Here is a 13,622-nt window from a genome sequence, read left to right on the forward strand (position 1 = left end):
TTAATAATTGTATTGTGAAAAATTTATTTCCCTAATTAGATGAAGAACAACAAATTGGAGGGCTTTTTTAGTTTAGAAAAAAGTAAGGCAAGACGTGATACATTCTAACTATAGAATTATTGTAAGGGTGGAGAAAGTAATAGGGGAATAGGTTCCACACCTTCTGATAGTCAACTCAAGAGATTAATGCCAACAGCCAAAACAGAACTATTGAGAACGAGGAAAGAGGATTCAGCATGCCTGGCAGAAACTGAGGCTTTCGGATGTACACCATTTCTTTTCAATACTAATTTTCCTCTATTCCCCAACCTCTAATTAACTACAGACTAAGGAGGACTTGGCTTCTAGCCATACAATGTTGAGTGTGTCTGTTTGGGGGGAAATATTTATTTATTTTTCTAACAAGTTTTGGGGCTGCCCAACTCATTCATGACTCTGGGTGGCTTACAAATAAAAAGAAATCAATACATATTCAAAAGGTCACAAATGACCAGAAGAATATTACACCAGCTATAAGCCAACTGTAACTAAAGAGAACCCACCATCGCCTTATCCCAAAGCCTGGGAGTACAACCAGGTCTCTAACAACTTCCTAAATGTTATAAGGGTAGGAACCATACACTTTGGGTGGCTTCTTGCTGGGAGCATATATTCTTGGTGTACAATCCCAGCATTCTTTGTTTGTCCCTCCCAAGAACATCCCACCACAATGATGAGGCAGAATGGCAAGACTTGTGGGGTTTAATGTATGAACAGAACATGTATTTGATTATTATCAATATTGAAGGAAATAATAAGGTGTATATTTTATATATATATAAACCTACCAGTGTTTGAAATATTGAATCATTTTTTTGTGGATCACAGGGCAAATGTGCAAATGTTGCTAATGTGAATTGGTTCTACTCTGAATAAGCAAACTGATATAATTAGTATTTAACAAAGTGGACACACATTAATATCAGGGTAAGGGAGTAGTTATCATAGTACTAAGTAACTTTATTAATTTTATATCCTATTAATGATTTATTAGCTACATTAATTGCTGAAGCAACTCTAGGATATATATTATTAAAAATACAATTTTCTATCTTGAAAGTAAGAAATTTTATCTATTTTAAAGTAAAATTTAAAATAATTCTCAGAAAATATATTTTCCTTTCCTCTTTTATTCAAAATTGGTAGAAGCTTATGAAAACACAGCTGAATTAAACCAGGAACTGCTCAAGCTAATTATATTGCTTAAGTTTAAACGGCATTTGTTTATGTTTAGAGAGAGTAGCAGATTAAGTGAGAATAAATCTGAACATTGGGAAAGCAAAGTAGTATTTCAGGATTATGACCTATACTTAATTTCCTTCCAGCAAATAGAAGAAAAGTAGATTTATCTATTATAGTAAGAGAATACTAGGCTGCTATTTTGTTTCATTTATGCTTTTAGCTTCCAGCATCAGCTATACACCATGCTTTTGTGCAATTTGTTTTGTTTTATTACCGATATGTGACAGTGGAATAATAATTAGTACAAATGCAGAGGCAGGCAGAGAGTTGGAGGTAGAGCAGTGCATACCCCCCCCCCATTTTTATGAGAATAACAGCAATCTAAAATGTGAATTATTGTGAAACTAGATTATACAGAAGTGATTGTTCATACAGATGGCAATGCTGTGGTAAGTTTGCCATCTACTATCATTTTGCTGTTTTATATACTTAAATGTCTGAAGCCACATGAACTAGAAGAAAACCAAAAATTATTACTTAGTTGGCTGCTTTCACTTCAGCTTATCATGAGGGGTGGACCAGTCATTGTGTTTACAAGGTAAGGCTTGTGATTTGTTCTATTATTTGAACCCAGAAACCATGGCTTTTCACCAAGCCATGTCTAAGCAAACAATGGCTTTGCACAGTGTGTGAATCCATTCCAGTTTTCTCTGGTTCATGTTAGGGTCACCCATGTGTAAACTGGAGAAATACCTTGGATGCCATGATTGTTCTGAGTTGCAAAGGAAAGCCTACGTAAACTCTATGAAGATATTGTGGACAATTTACCAAGGTATCTCTGTTGCTGCTTCCTCATCTATTAGAATGATTCTGTTTCTGTTTGATGTAATTGTCCATTGTTATGTGAAGCATATTGATACGAAGTTTGGTCCTGTATGCATCCATTTTGTTATATGTGTGCCTTTTAGTGGGTTACCAAATCAAATCCACATTTCTTTCCTCCCCCCATTCCCAGAACTGACTTGACAATGAGCCAGAGGATCATTCATTTTATATAAACACTCTTTATATAGAGTATTTATATAAACACTCATCACCATGAAGGCAGACTTGGCCCACGCCCAGGACTTCCAGCCTCTGGCCTCACATATATTGTTACAAATGACACAGCATGAGGGATTACAGAGCTTCTGAGTGACTTTCTCTAAAGTCATCTCACTGTTTCCTTTTCCAGCCTCCTCAAAATATGCACTTGGGGAGGGGGGCAATTGTAACTTTAGCTGCATTATCTAAACATTGAAACATCATTCAATATTAGAAGCAAATATGTCATTTATTCAAGTAATATGTACAATAATTATGACTGTTTACTCTTAAGATTAAATGAGGCAAAAAAAAATGCGGAGGGATTTAATGGAATTTTTAAAAAATGCTTTGGAAGAAGATGAAAAGGGCTACGCAAGGAGCTTCCAGAAGTGTGTATGGATGAAGTGATTTGATATGAAACCAAAATGGGCATGCTTTGGAGAATCTTAGCAGTATATTGCTTGGGGATGTGAATTTGCATGTCTTCTTTTACACAGACTATGCTGTGGTTGTAGCTAAGAAGCCAAATGATCTGCAGCAAATGTGAGATAGATTGTATGATGCAATGAAGTAAATAGATCAGAAACTTAATGTGTCAGTGATGAAGTTAGATGTATTTGACAGGGAAAATGGAGTGAACCACTGCAAGTTATAAACAAATGTGAAAAACTACAGCAAATGGATTGATGTACCTTGTGGAATGTACTCCAATAGAAGAGAATATCTGTAGCTTAGGGTTGTAGAATCCTTGGTGCTTTCTGAGAATGTTTACTAAAAGGGAAATAGGAGGAGCATGTTTAAGAGATACAAATGCTAGCAAAAATATAGTGGGTAGTAGTCTGCTTCAAGGAATCAGTATTTATTGAAAAAAAGTAAAAATGACTGTGTATAAAAATTGTATAAAATGGCTCATTATATGCAAGTGAGTATATCAAAGTCAAATGCAACTGAATGATTTACTTAAGTGCAGGAAAACAATAAAAGAAAGAAATAAAAGAAATGTAAGAAGGAAGAGTCAACAGGTTGGGAAGGCAGAGAACACTAAGAAATCATGGTTATATGAAATCATGTGGCAAGAACAAAAGGCAGCTTATATATACACAATGTATTAGTGTATGGATGTGGTGGAAGTATGGATGATCTACAAGGATAGAAAAGTATGGAGAAGTATATAGGACGATAGTGGTATTAATTAGATTTAACTATGTTTCCCTTTTAAACATTTCATTTCATGTCTTATTTTCATTTACTTATTATTTTATATTCCTTTCCTGTGCTTTACATAACACTGCTTACCTTAAAAGGGAATAGTGTTGTTGTTGTTGTCGTCGTCATCATCATCATCGTCATCTGTTTAATATTTACTTATATACCTGGTTCTTATTTTGCCTTTTTTAAATGGGAGCCCTGAGCAGTGTACCTAGTGCCTCTCCCTTTTTATTTTCACACAAACAACTATTTGAATTATACTAGACTGAGAGATTGTGAGTATTGAATGTCATAGTTAAGTGGTCCAGGTTTTGTATCTCTCCCCGTAGTTTTCTTGTACCCTTTGGCACATGGTAGAAGAAAAAATTAAAAAAAAAAAAAAACTATGCAAAGCTTTAGCATTGGTATGGAGGAGACTGGGCAATGTTATCTTTGAGGGAGGGGGGCTGCATAATTTTGTGTAGGGGACATGACATTTATCTACTTTTGGGAAGATACTACCCTTTTCCCCACAATAACATGAAAACAATGATGCTTTTATAATGGATTACAGTGTCACACTGCTTATCATAATAAAGGGAATATGTATTTTCAATATGATACTCAAAGTAATAATTCAATAAAGAAAACATGTGTTGGGTGAATTTGAGATCAGTAGTTCAGAGCTATTCAGCTTATTAAAAAGCAAAACCCATTGTGATGAACTGATTTGGTCCTAAATATTTAGGTGTGAAATTGCATACTTTTAGTTGACATAATTATATACACACATGGCTTCTAGAAATAGGGAACACTGAAAATGGAATTAAATTGCTTGAAAAAAGAATACCCCTCAGATAAATTTGCTTTGAAATTATCATTTATTTATTTTTATATTCTGTACCTCCGGACTCTCAAAAGACTCTCAGAGGTTACAATATAACCAAATAAAATCAATAAAATCAGAATATAGCACTGGAAATTATAACTATCAATCCACTTTAGCATCTGTTATCCAAAGCAATTCTGGCAATTAAAGTTAAAGCTCTGCAGAAAAAGCTCTGCTTCTCCATCTTCCAAAAACCATCGGGGAAGGTGTTGTCCTAATTTCTCAGGGCAGGCTATTCCACAGGAATGGAGCCATGACAAAAACATTGTCTTCTGCCTCCCCCAAGCCAAATCTCATGTAAGGGGGAGAACCCTACATTTATGTAATCTGGGACAGTGGACCAGATGGGTCAGTTTTACTTGAAGAAGGCCATCCTGGAAGTTCCTGGGTACTGAGCCACAAAAGGCTTTATAGATTAAAACCAACACTTTGAATTGTCCTGAGAAGCTTATTGGAAGCCAGTGCAGTGCCCACAAAATTGGTGTTACATGGCTGTAAAGGCACTCATCTGCTAGCAGGAGGGCCGCTATACATTGCACTAATAGAAGCTTCCAGGTACTTAACAGGCAGGCCCATGTCATTTCCCCAACTTTGATGGACTTTGATGGGCAAATATATTTTGATAACTGAGAAGAAAATGTATGTGTTCCATGGGGGGGGGGGATGTTCTTCTTCTCAGATTTCCTGTCTTTATTTTAGTGGATGATCTTTTAATTAATTTTAATTATTGTAGGTTAGGTGTTAGGTGTTCCCCAGTCCCATTTTTCCCCCAAATTTCCTTTTCTATTTTTATTTTCTGAAGTGCAATGTATTTCTGCTGTAGAATTAAAAAGGTAGGTTCAAAGGAATGGTTCAATACTATTATGTAGATCAGAGACATTTTATCACAACTGTTGTTTTGCTTTGAGGAAGTTTAAGTTAACTTTACTTAACTTGTCCTTTCTGTGCAACAGAGACAATTGAACCAGACAGAGAGATTCCTGAGGTCGGTAGGGATTTTTCTACAGGTAGTGATGGTAAAATATAATATCTCCACTGCTGCCATTATCATAGAATAGATCACACAAATAGATCTTACAGAGATCACTACTTCATGTGAGAGAAAGCAGTCTTTCATACATGCCAGTGTTAGACCATTTAAGATGAGATGATGCTTGAACTGATTTAGAAAATAGGTTTAAAGTTAGTACTGTTTAAACTTGCAAGACAAAAATATGCCTGCCACTGAAACTATAGCAGCTTCTCAGTGCTTTTCACATCATGGAATAGAGTGACAATAAAAACTTCTTGTGTTCTAGCTTTCCAAATATAACATTGATATATTTGAAGTTCATCAAAGGACTTGTCCACACATAAATGCAGTGCTAATCCGTGGCATCCTTGCCTGTCCCCACAACCCAGTGGGGCTGGTAGCAAGCTTTATGTGCTGAGCCAATTAAGTTCAGCTGCTGCTCCAGAGGAAATGCAATGAAGTTTCATTTGCTGAATTCCTGCAGTACTTGGCACAGGTGGTTCCACACAGACTGGAACTGTTGCTTCAACCCTTTCCCAGTTCTTGGGATGTTCTCATCACTTCTGAAACAAAGGCATCATGGTGTCTTGCTTCCATTCCACCACTATTTTCTGCCCTGTTCTGATTACTCTAAGTGTCATAAACCATCAATTGAATCTCTTCTTCCCCCTACCACCACCCAACACTGTGGTTTAAAAAAAAAAAAACCTATTCTCAGGGGTCCTGAAATGGGCCAAACCTAACCCCCAAGAATGAACATTCCATAGCCTGGAACTGATAGAAGGTAAAGTCCTCTTTCCCATGCTATATAAAGGGGTGGACCTCGCAGCAGCTTTCCTCATAAGGGTTTCATTTCTGTGTAGCTATAGACTGCAGGGGAAGAGAAGAAAATATTGCCTGGCTTTCTGATTAATTCTGATCTCAGGAGTGAGTGAAATCCAGAGAATAGTCTTTGTCAGAGAATTGCCTGACCCTAAGTATAATGATATACTCTCTGACTGATATAGCAGTAGATAAACATGTTTAGATTTATCAGTTCCATGTCATTAATGGGTAACACAGTGGCCATAGCTTAATTGGCTTAGAGCAATGTTTATATATAAACCACAGCTTATGCTTAGCTTGTTTTAGGAATTCAGCCAATTGTTTAATGGGCAATGTCATGGTTAAAAGTTATACATGGCTTAGTGTGACAGATAAACCCAGCCACTACTTAGAGTGGCCAAGTCTTACACATTTGTATGTTGTCTTGCTTTCTCTTTCTCTTTCCTACACACAAACATGCACATACACAACTTGAATAATAACCAACACAGCCTTTTTCTTCTAATGCTAGTATTTTTTTCACTAAATCTAGAAAATAATCTCATTAGTTTTCTAAGCAATATTAAAACATTTAGTCTCCAGAAATCAGATTTTTTTTTCTAGCATTAAAGCCATGGTGGGATGGGCTTCCATTTAGAAATGTAATTTAATCTCATGGGAAAGTAATCTTGTTAAAATATTGTCAGGTTAATTGAAATTGATTTGTGATTTACTAAACATAGTATTTGCTAATCAAGTATCAGGCTTAGAAGCTTTGGAGGTTTGATAGATTCCTATTAGTTTTGCACTAAGTGTAATCAGCGAGTCAAATATATGGACAGATAAATGTACTGGAACATTTTTTTTCACTCTCTTTTAAAATGGATAACACTTCTGTGTCAATAATTTACCTTTCATGAGATGATACGAGAGATAAATGAGACAGTCATGAAGTCTGGATTACTTCTATGTGTTATTTGTCAATACCTGGCATTTGCTTTCCATCTGCTTAATTATTTCTCTAATGTGTTGCTCCAGACTACTGAAAACTATCTTCACACAAGCATACATGGATTATTATGTTCTGGATATTCTTGATGTAAGGGGGAAAAAAAAATAGGCATCTGACATCCTTCATCCCCCCCCCCCAAAGCATCATGGTCTGAATACATTTTTTCTGTATATGTAACTAAAACATTACTTCCTTCCACTATGAATACTATTGCTTGTTGTTGTTGTGTTATTTATCATTATTGCCTGTGTTTATTACTTCTGTTGCTTTGGTTTATAGGGTTAGAGTTAGGGTTAGAAGTTTTTTTTAGGGTTATCAGTTATATAGAGGTTCAAATTCCTGTTTCATATATCAAGGAATACTTACTATATTTTTACTATTTATTTTTTTCAGTATTTTCATAAAATCTAACAACTAAGGGTGGACATATGGGTAAAGAGAGCCATTTTTAGTTAACTAGCTCTATTTTTTCTTAAAAATAGTTTTATAATTTATGAGCTACAAATGTTTAAAAACAATGAGGTAGCTTCTTAAAGACTAGCACATGTATTATAATACAAACTTGCAGCATAATATGTTATGTTCATCAGTGTTTAGGTGTTGTACGATTTTTTTTTTATGGTTTTCTACAATAAACTGAGAATGATTTTCTTATCAATGCTAATGTGTATAAATACTAATATAAGTGAAAGACAGAACTTTTCTGTTACAGACTGCCTTTTATGTCCTTGCTATTAAAGGTGCATAAGTTTTTAAATGTGTCTGAAATTTCTCTCTACAGAAAGCTCTTCTTTACAGACTATGGAAATGTTGCTAAAATTGAGAGCTGTGATATGGATGGCATGAACAGAACGAGGATAGTAATATCTAAAATAGAGCAGCCCACTGCTCTTACACTTGACCTTGTCAGCAAATATGTTTACTGGATAGATGTTTATCTTGACTCTGTAGGAGTGGTTGACTACCAAGGACGTAACAGGCAAACTATAATTGAAGGCCAGCTAGTAAGTACCATTTTTTTTATAATTATATATATACAGTATACACACACACACACAGACATATATCACACACAAATACACACAAATGTGTATGTATTCAAATAGTAATTGTTTTAGCCACATTATTTATGGCATAACATCACAAGATTTATTTTTAAACAAATCATTCTTATGTGAGCATTCCATCAAGTTCATGAGTTAAATTTGATTTCCACTTGTGCCAAGGCATAGTGAATTTTTGCCTATCTGCTGATGTTGCCTGTTAAACTCTGGTTGTGGTTTCAACTTTGTGAGCGGGTGTAAAAATCTAAATGGAATTTACCATGACTACAAATAGTCCAGTAAATTAACATTACTGATGTACATTTTGGAACTACACCAAGAATATAAAAATCTAAAATTCAGTGCATTATTTATTTATTATATATTTTATCTTGCTTTTTCCAATATGGAAAAATCTTTTAAGGAAACCCCAAAAGAAACATTTTGAAAAAGTATCAAGTCAAATTAATAATGTTTCTTTTTCTGTATTGTGCTGTATTCACAATAGCAGACTGTTGCTTAACCTCAAGGACAGGGTCACCAGCACATGGTCAAGCATGCTAATGAAAGGGCTTCACTCACCTTCTATTTTCTTTCTGTAAGAATCTAAATGGGAAGGGCTCAGCATTCAAATAAATTAGAATAGGTTAAGATAAGAGAAGCAAAGATGACCAGGAGATTAGAAACTTAGTTATTTGAAGAAAGATAAAGGCAACTGGATATAATTACACTTGGAAAGAGATGATTGCAGATTGGTAGCACTTTTCAAGTTCCTGAAGAATTGTCAGATACAAGAAAACCACATCTAATACATAGCTATCTGACTGTAAAGTGCAGAATACTGGTTTTAAGTTAACAGGAGAACAATTTTCAGTTGAATATGAGGAAAATTAGTCACCTTCTGTTTGCATTACTGCAATGCACTCTACATGGAGCTGCCCTTGAAGACCATCTGGAAGCTGGAACTGGTCCAGAATGCAGCAGCACATGCAATTTTGGGTGCCCTGCAGTTCATCTGAGTAACACTACTGCTGCATGAGCTGTACTGACTCCCAGTTGCTTTCTGGGTGCAATTCAAGGTGCTGGTTATTAGCTTTAAGGCCCTTCTTGGTACAGGGCCAGGTTACTTGTGGGACCACCTCTCCCTAAGGGTATCTGGCCATCCTACTAGGTTAGAAAGGGTGGGCATGCTCCAAGTCCCCTCCCTTAAATGTTGCCATCTGACAGGACCTTGTAGGTGTGTCTTCTTGGTAGCTGCCCCAGCCCTTTGGAATAGCCTCCCCACCTGAGATCCAAAGAATCCCTACCCTTTTAGCTTTCTGGAGGTCTGTGAAGACCTGGCCTTTCCATCAGTCATTGAGCTAGGATGGGGGTTGAGTTGCAAGGGAGATTGGTCTGGCACCTGTGGGAAAGGATACCTTTGTTTTTAACTATGCTTTTTATGGATTGTTGTGAGCCACCTAGAGTCTCATATGAGATAGGCTGCCATGTAAGTTTTGTAAATAAATAAATGAAATAAATAAAATGTTGCTAACATTAAAAGTGCTTTGACAATGAAAGCAATTGTTGAAAGAGAAGATGAACATTGGAATACCAGTTGTGTTCAGGCAGAACATAGAGTGTCAACTATCAGGATTGATCTAAATGGAATAACTGTATTAAACAACTGTATGATTTTTGTTTGGAATACCTCTCTCCACAAGATTAAATTGAACAAATAGCTGGACCCTGAACTGCTTTTATTTCCCACCAGACATACATACATATGCATCATGGCATTCCTTTTTGGGGTAAGCAAGATTATGAATGTGCAGGAAAGGAGTAAGAAATAGTAAACAATAATCCTTGCAGATCTATCCAGCAGTATTTCATCTTGCTTTTCAGCATCTCATTTGCTCCTTTTTGAGGATCTGATCAACTTTATCCAACCCTCAACTTTTTTTCTTTCAACTTTCTTTCCACCTGTTTATGCTTTCTTCATCTGTTTGTTTTGCAATTTGATTATCATTCATTTTTTCTATATGACCAAATCACATAATCATACTTCTTTCATTCTGATCATTTGCTGTTGTATCTGATCCACATTCATCCATTACCCATTAATTCTTGATCTTATCTTTTCTTGTTTTACCGCATACACTTCTTAAATAATGAATTCCAACCACATTTAATTTCCTTTTATGATTCTCCTGTTATACCCAACTTTCACTTCATATAAGCAGAATAGGCAAAAGCACTTTACATAGCCATTTTTGGTTCTTTCTAGACATTCATTCCTTGCAAGATACTAAATATCTTGTAATTAATTAATAAATACCACTCACTATCTTCCTACAAACATTTCCATATCTTAAAAGTTCTCCACCTATTTTCCCATGTTTAGTAAAAATTCTATCAAAGTAAACAAATTCATCTATTTGCTCTATTTTTTATTAGTTTATACATCTATATTTAGCTTGCAACTGTTCATTCTTTTTTTCCCCTGTCAAATACAACTAACTTGGTCTTTCATAAAATCATGATTAAATCTCTGTGATTCATTGCATCATACAATCTATATCACATTCACTGCAGATTATTTGGATTTTTAGCCAACAACACAACATTGTCTGCGTACAAAAGTACTTGGACATTCACTTCTCCCAAGCAGCACACCTCTAAAATTCCCATACAGAAATATATCCATATCCATATCCCCCAACCCACACAACTCTAACATCACCACAAGCATTGCTTACACATTTATTGATATGTTAAACACTTAAGGGGACAATACACATCCTTATTTTACTCCTGCTCAATACTGAAACATTCACTAAGTATTCCATTTATTATTATGCATCTCTTTACTTCTATTATATACCAGTAGTAGCCATTTAGCAACTAAGCTTCAACATCGTAGTCACAAAATATTCCACAATTTAAATCTATTCACTTTATCATACTCTTTTTGTAAATTGGTAGATATAGAATAAACTTCCATTCTTACATTCATACAGTTGTCAGTGAACTGCTCCAGAATAAAAATCCAATCTGCATATCCCTAATTGGCATAAAATAGTGCAGTAATTCTCAGTTTCAGCTTATTGCCACCTCTATATCCTTTCAGTCAGAATGCTGCCATTTTTCCAGCACTTTTAACAATGTAATTATCAGACTTTCATCCTTGCAGTCTGGACTGGAAACACTTAATACAAAGAATGAGAATCCAAGAATTCTGACTCATAATATTTATTAGAAGGATGGCAAATGTTATTTCTAATTCTAAAGCTCCTTAAAATAAATGTACATTGTTCAAATGAAAAGAAAGCAAAATCCATTTGTGCTTTCTGTCTTAATGAGTTTCTCATTAGCCAATAGTCATTCCCTAGTTATGACTCCCATTATTAATCTCTGTGTGTAGGCTTGCATCACCATTTGAGTAAAACAAATTGTGATAAAATTGGATAATTATATATGTATATATTTTTATTTTTGCTCTCAGGTTACTCATCTATATGGGTTAGCAGTATTTGAAGACTATTTGTATGCAACAAATTCAGACAACTTTAGTGTCATACAAATTAACAGATTTAATAGCAGAGATACAAAGTTTTTAATGAGACTTGAAAATGCTAAAGATATCCTTGTTTACCACAAGAGAATACAGCCAACAGGTAAGCATCCAGAAATCTTAATTGTAATCTTTTAATGCCCTACTTGTTATTTAAGATTAGGATGTTAACCTTGGGTTTAATGAAGTTAAACACATTTGCTCTTCAGTATAGATATGTATTTTTACAGGATTAAGGAAAATCATGATGATTTATCCAATTTTATAATATTTATTTATTTATCCAATTTGTCCCTGCCCATCTCCTCCCTTCAGGGGACTCTGGGTGGTTTACAATAATCAATTAAAACAACAATCATACAATGAATAAAATATGCAATATAACATTACAGTAATAAATAATGTAAATAAGAGTAAAAAATAAAAAAGGCCAAGTGGCAAAAGAATCTAAAACAGTCCAAGTGTGGGAGGAGTGGTTTATAGCAGCCATCCCCATGTAGATCTATTCCACTGTCTGCCCCAAGTGAGGCGGCAGAACCAGGTCTTGAGACTCCTCCGAAAGGCCAGGAGTGATGGGGCCAATCTCACCTCTGGGGGCAGCATGTTCCACAGGGCGGGTGCAACTGCAGAGAAGGGCCGCTTCCTGAACCCCATCAAATGAAGTTGTCTTAAAGACGGGGTCCACAGCATGCCCTCTCTGCACAATCGAGTGGGATGGGCTGATGGAATGGGGAAGAGGCGGTCCCTCAGGTAACCTGGCCCCATGCCATGTAGGGCTTTAAAGGTGGTAACCAACACCTTGAATTGGACCTGGAAGCAAACTGGTACCCAATGCAGCTCGCGCAGCAGCGGTGTTACATGTGCCCTTCTAGTGGCACCAAAAACAGCTCACACAGTTGCATTCTGGACCAGCTGAAGCTTCCGGATACTCTTCAAGGGTAGCCCCATGTAGAGTGCATTGCAATAGTCTATATGAGAGATAACAAGGGTATGAGTGACTGTTTGAAGGGCCTCCCGATCCAGGAAAGGGTGTAACTGGTGCACAGTACGTAGCTGTGCAAAGGCTCTCCTGGCCACAGCTGCCACCTGCTCTTCAAGCAGGAGTCATGAGTCCAGGAGGATCCCCAGACTACGCACTAGGTCTGTCTGGGGCAGTGCAACCCCATCCAGAACCAGAGATGATAATGTCCCAGATACGGAAGAACCATTAACCCACAGCCACTCCGTCTTACCAGGGTTTAGCTGAAGCCTGTTGTTCCCCATCCAGACCCCTACAGCCCCCAGACACTGCAACAGGGCAGTCACAGCATCACTTACCTCACCCGGGATGGAGATGTACAATTGAGTATCATCAGCGTATTGATGATACCTCACCCCGTGCTGACGGATGATCTCACCCAGAGGTTTCATGTAGATGTTGAAAAGGAGCGGAGAGAGTACCAAACCCTGCGGCACCCCACAAAGAAGGGGTGATTTATCCAATTTTATACTTATAATATTATATTTGTCTTGTTAACTGAGTGGGTAAATTCTTTCAGTTCTTCAGCAAGCTTGTAACTTCATGTACCCACAAACATTGTAACTGAAATATAGATTTGGATATTATTATTATTATTATTATTATTATTATCATTATATTTCTGCATGCAATTTATATGGCAATTCCATAAAAGAAGATATTTTGAAGTTTCTCAGGATTTTGTGAGAAAGTAAATAATGGGTCCTTCTTCACACATTTTTTAAAAGAATACTAACATTAAAAAAAGTTAAAGAAAAATGTCACAGCTTTCAGTTGGCAGAGTTATGAGTGATTT

General features: G+C 36.2%; 1 protein-coding gene across 1 annotated transcript in view; it reads left to right on the plus strand.

Moving 5' to 3' along the window:
* The window catches only part of LRP1B (LDL receptor related protein 1B), a 707,094-nt gene that overhangs the window by 343,857 nt on the left and 349,615 nt on the right, over positions 1-13,622 (plus strand). The window contains exons 9-10 of the mRNA XM_063307533.1: positions 7,994-8,216; positions 11,740-11,911. Of these exons, the coding sequence (XP_063163603.1) occupies positions 7,994-8,216; positions 11,740-11,911 (395 nt within the window). The remainder of the gene's footprint in view (positions 1-7,993; positions 8,217-11,739; positions 11,912-13,622) is intronic.

This window comes from Candoia aspera, chromosome 1, assembly GCF_035149785.1.
Source record: "Candoia aspera isolate rCanAsp1 chromosome 1, rCanAsp1.hap2, whole genome shotgun sequence".
Classification (NCBI taxonomy): domain Eukaryota; kingdom Metazoa; phylum Chordata; class Lepidosauria; order Squamata; family Boidae; genus Candoia; species Candoia aspera.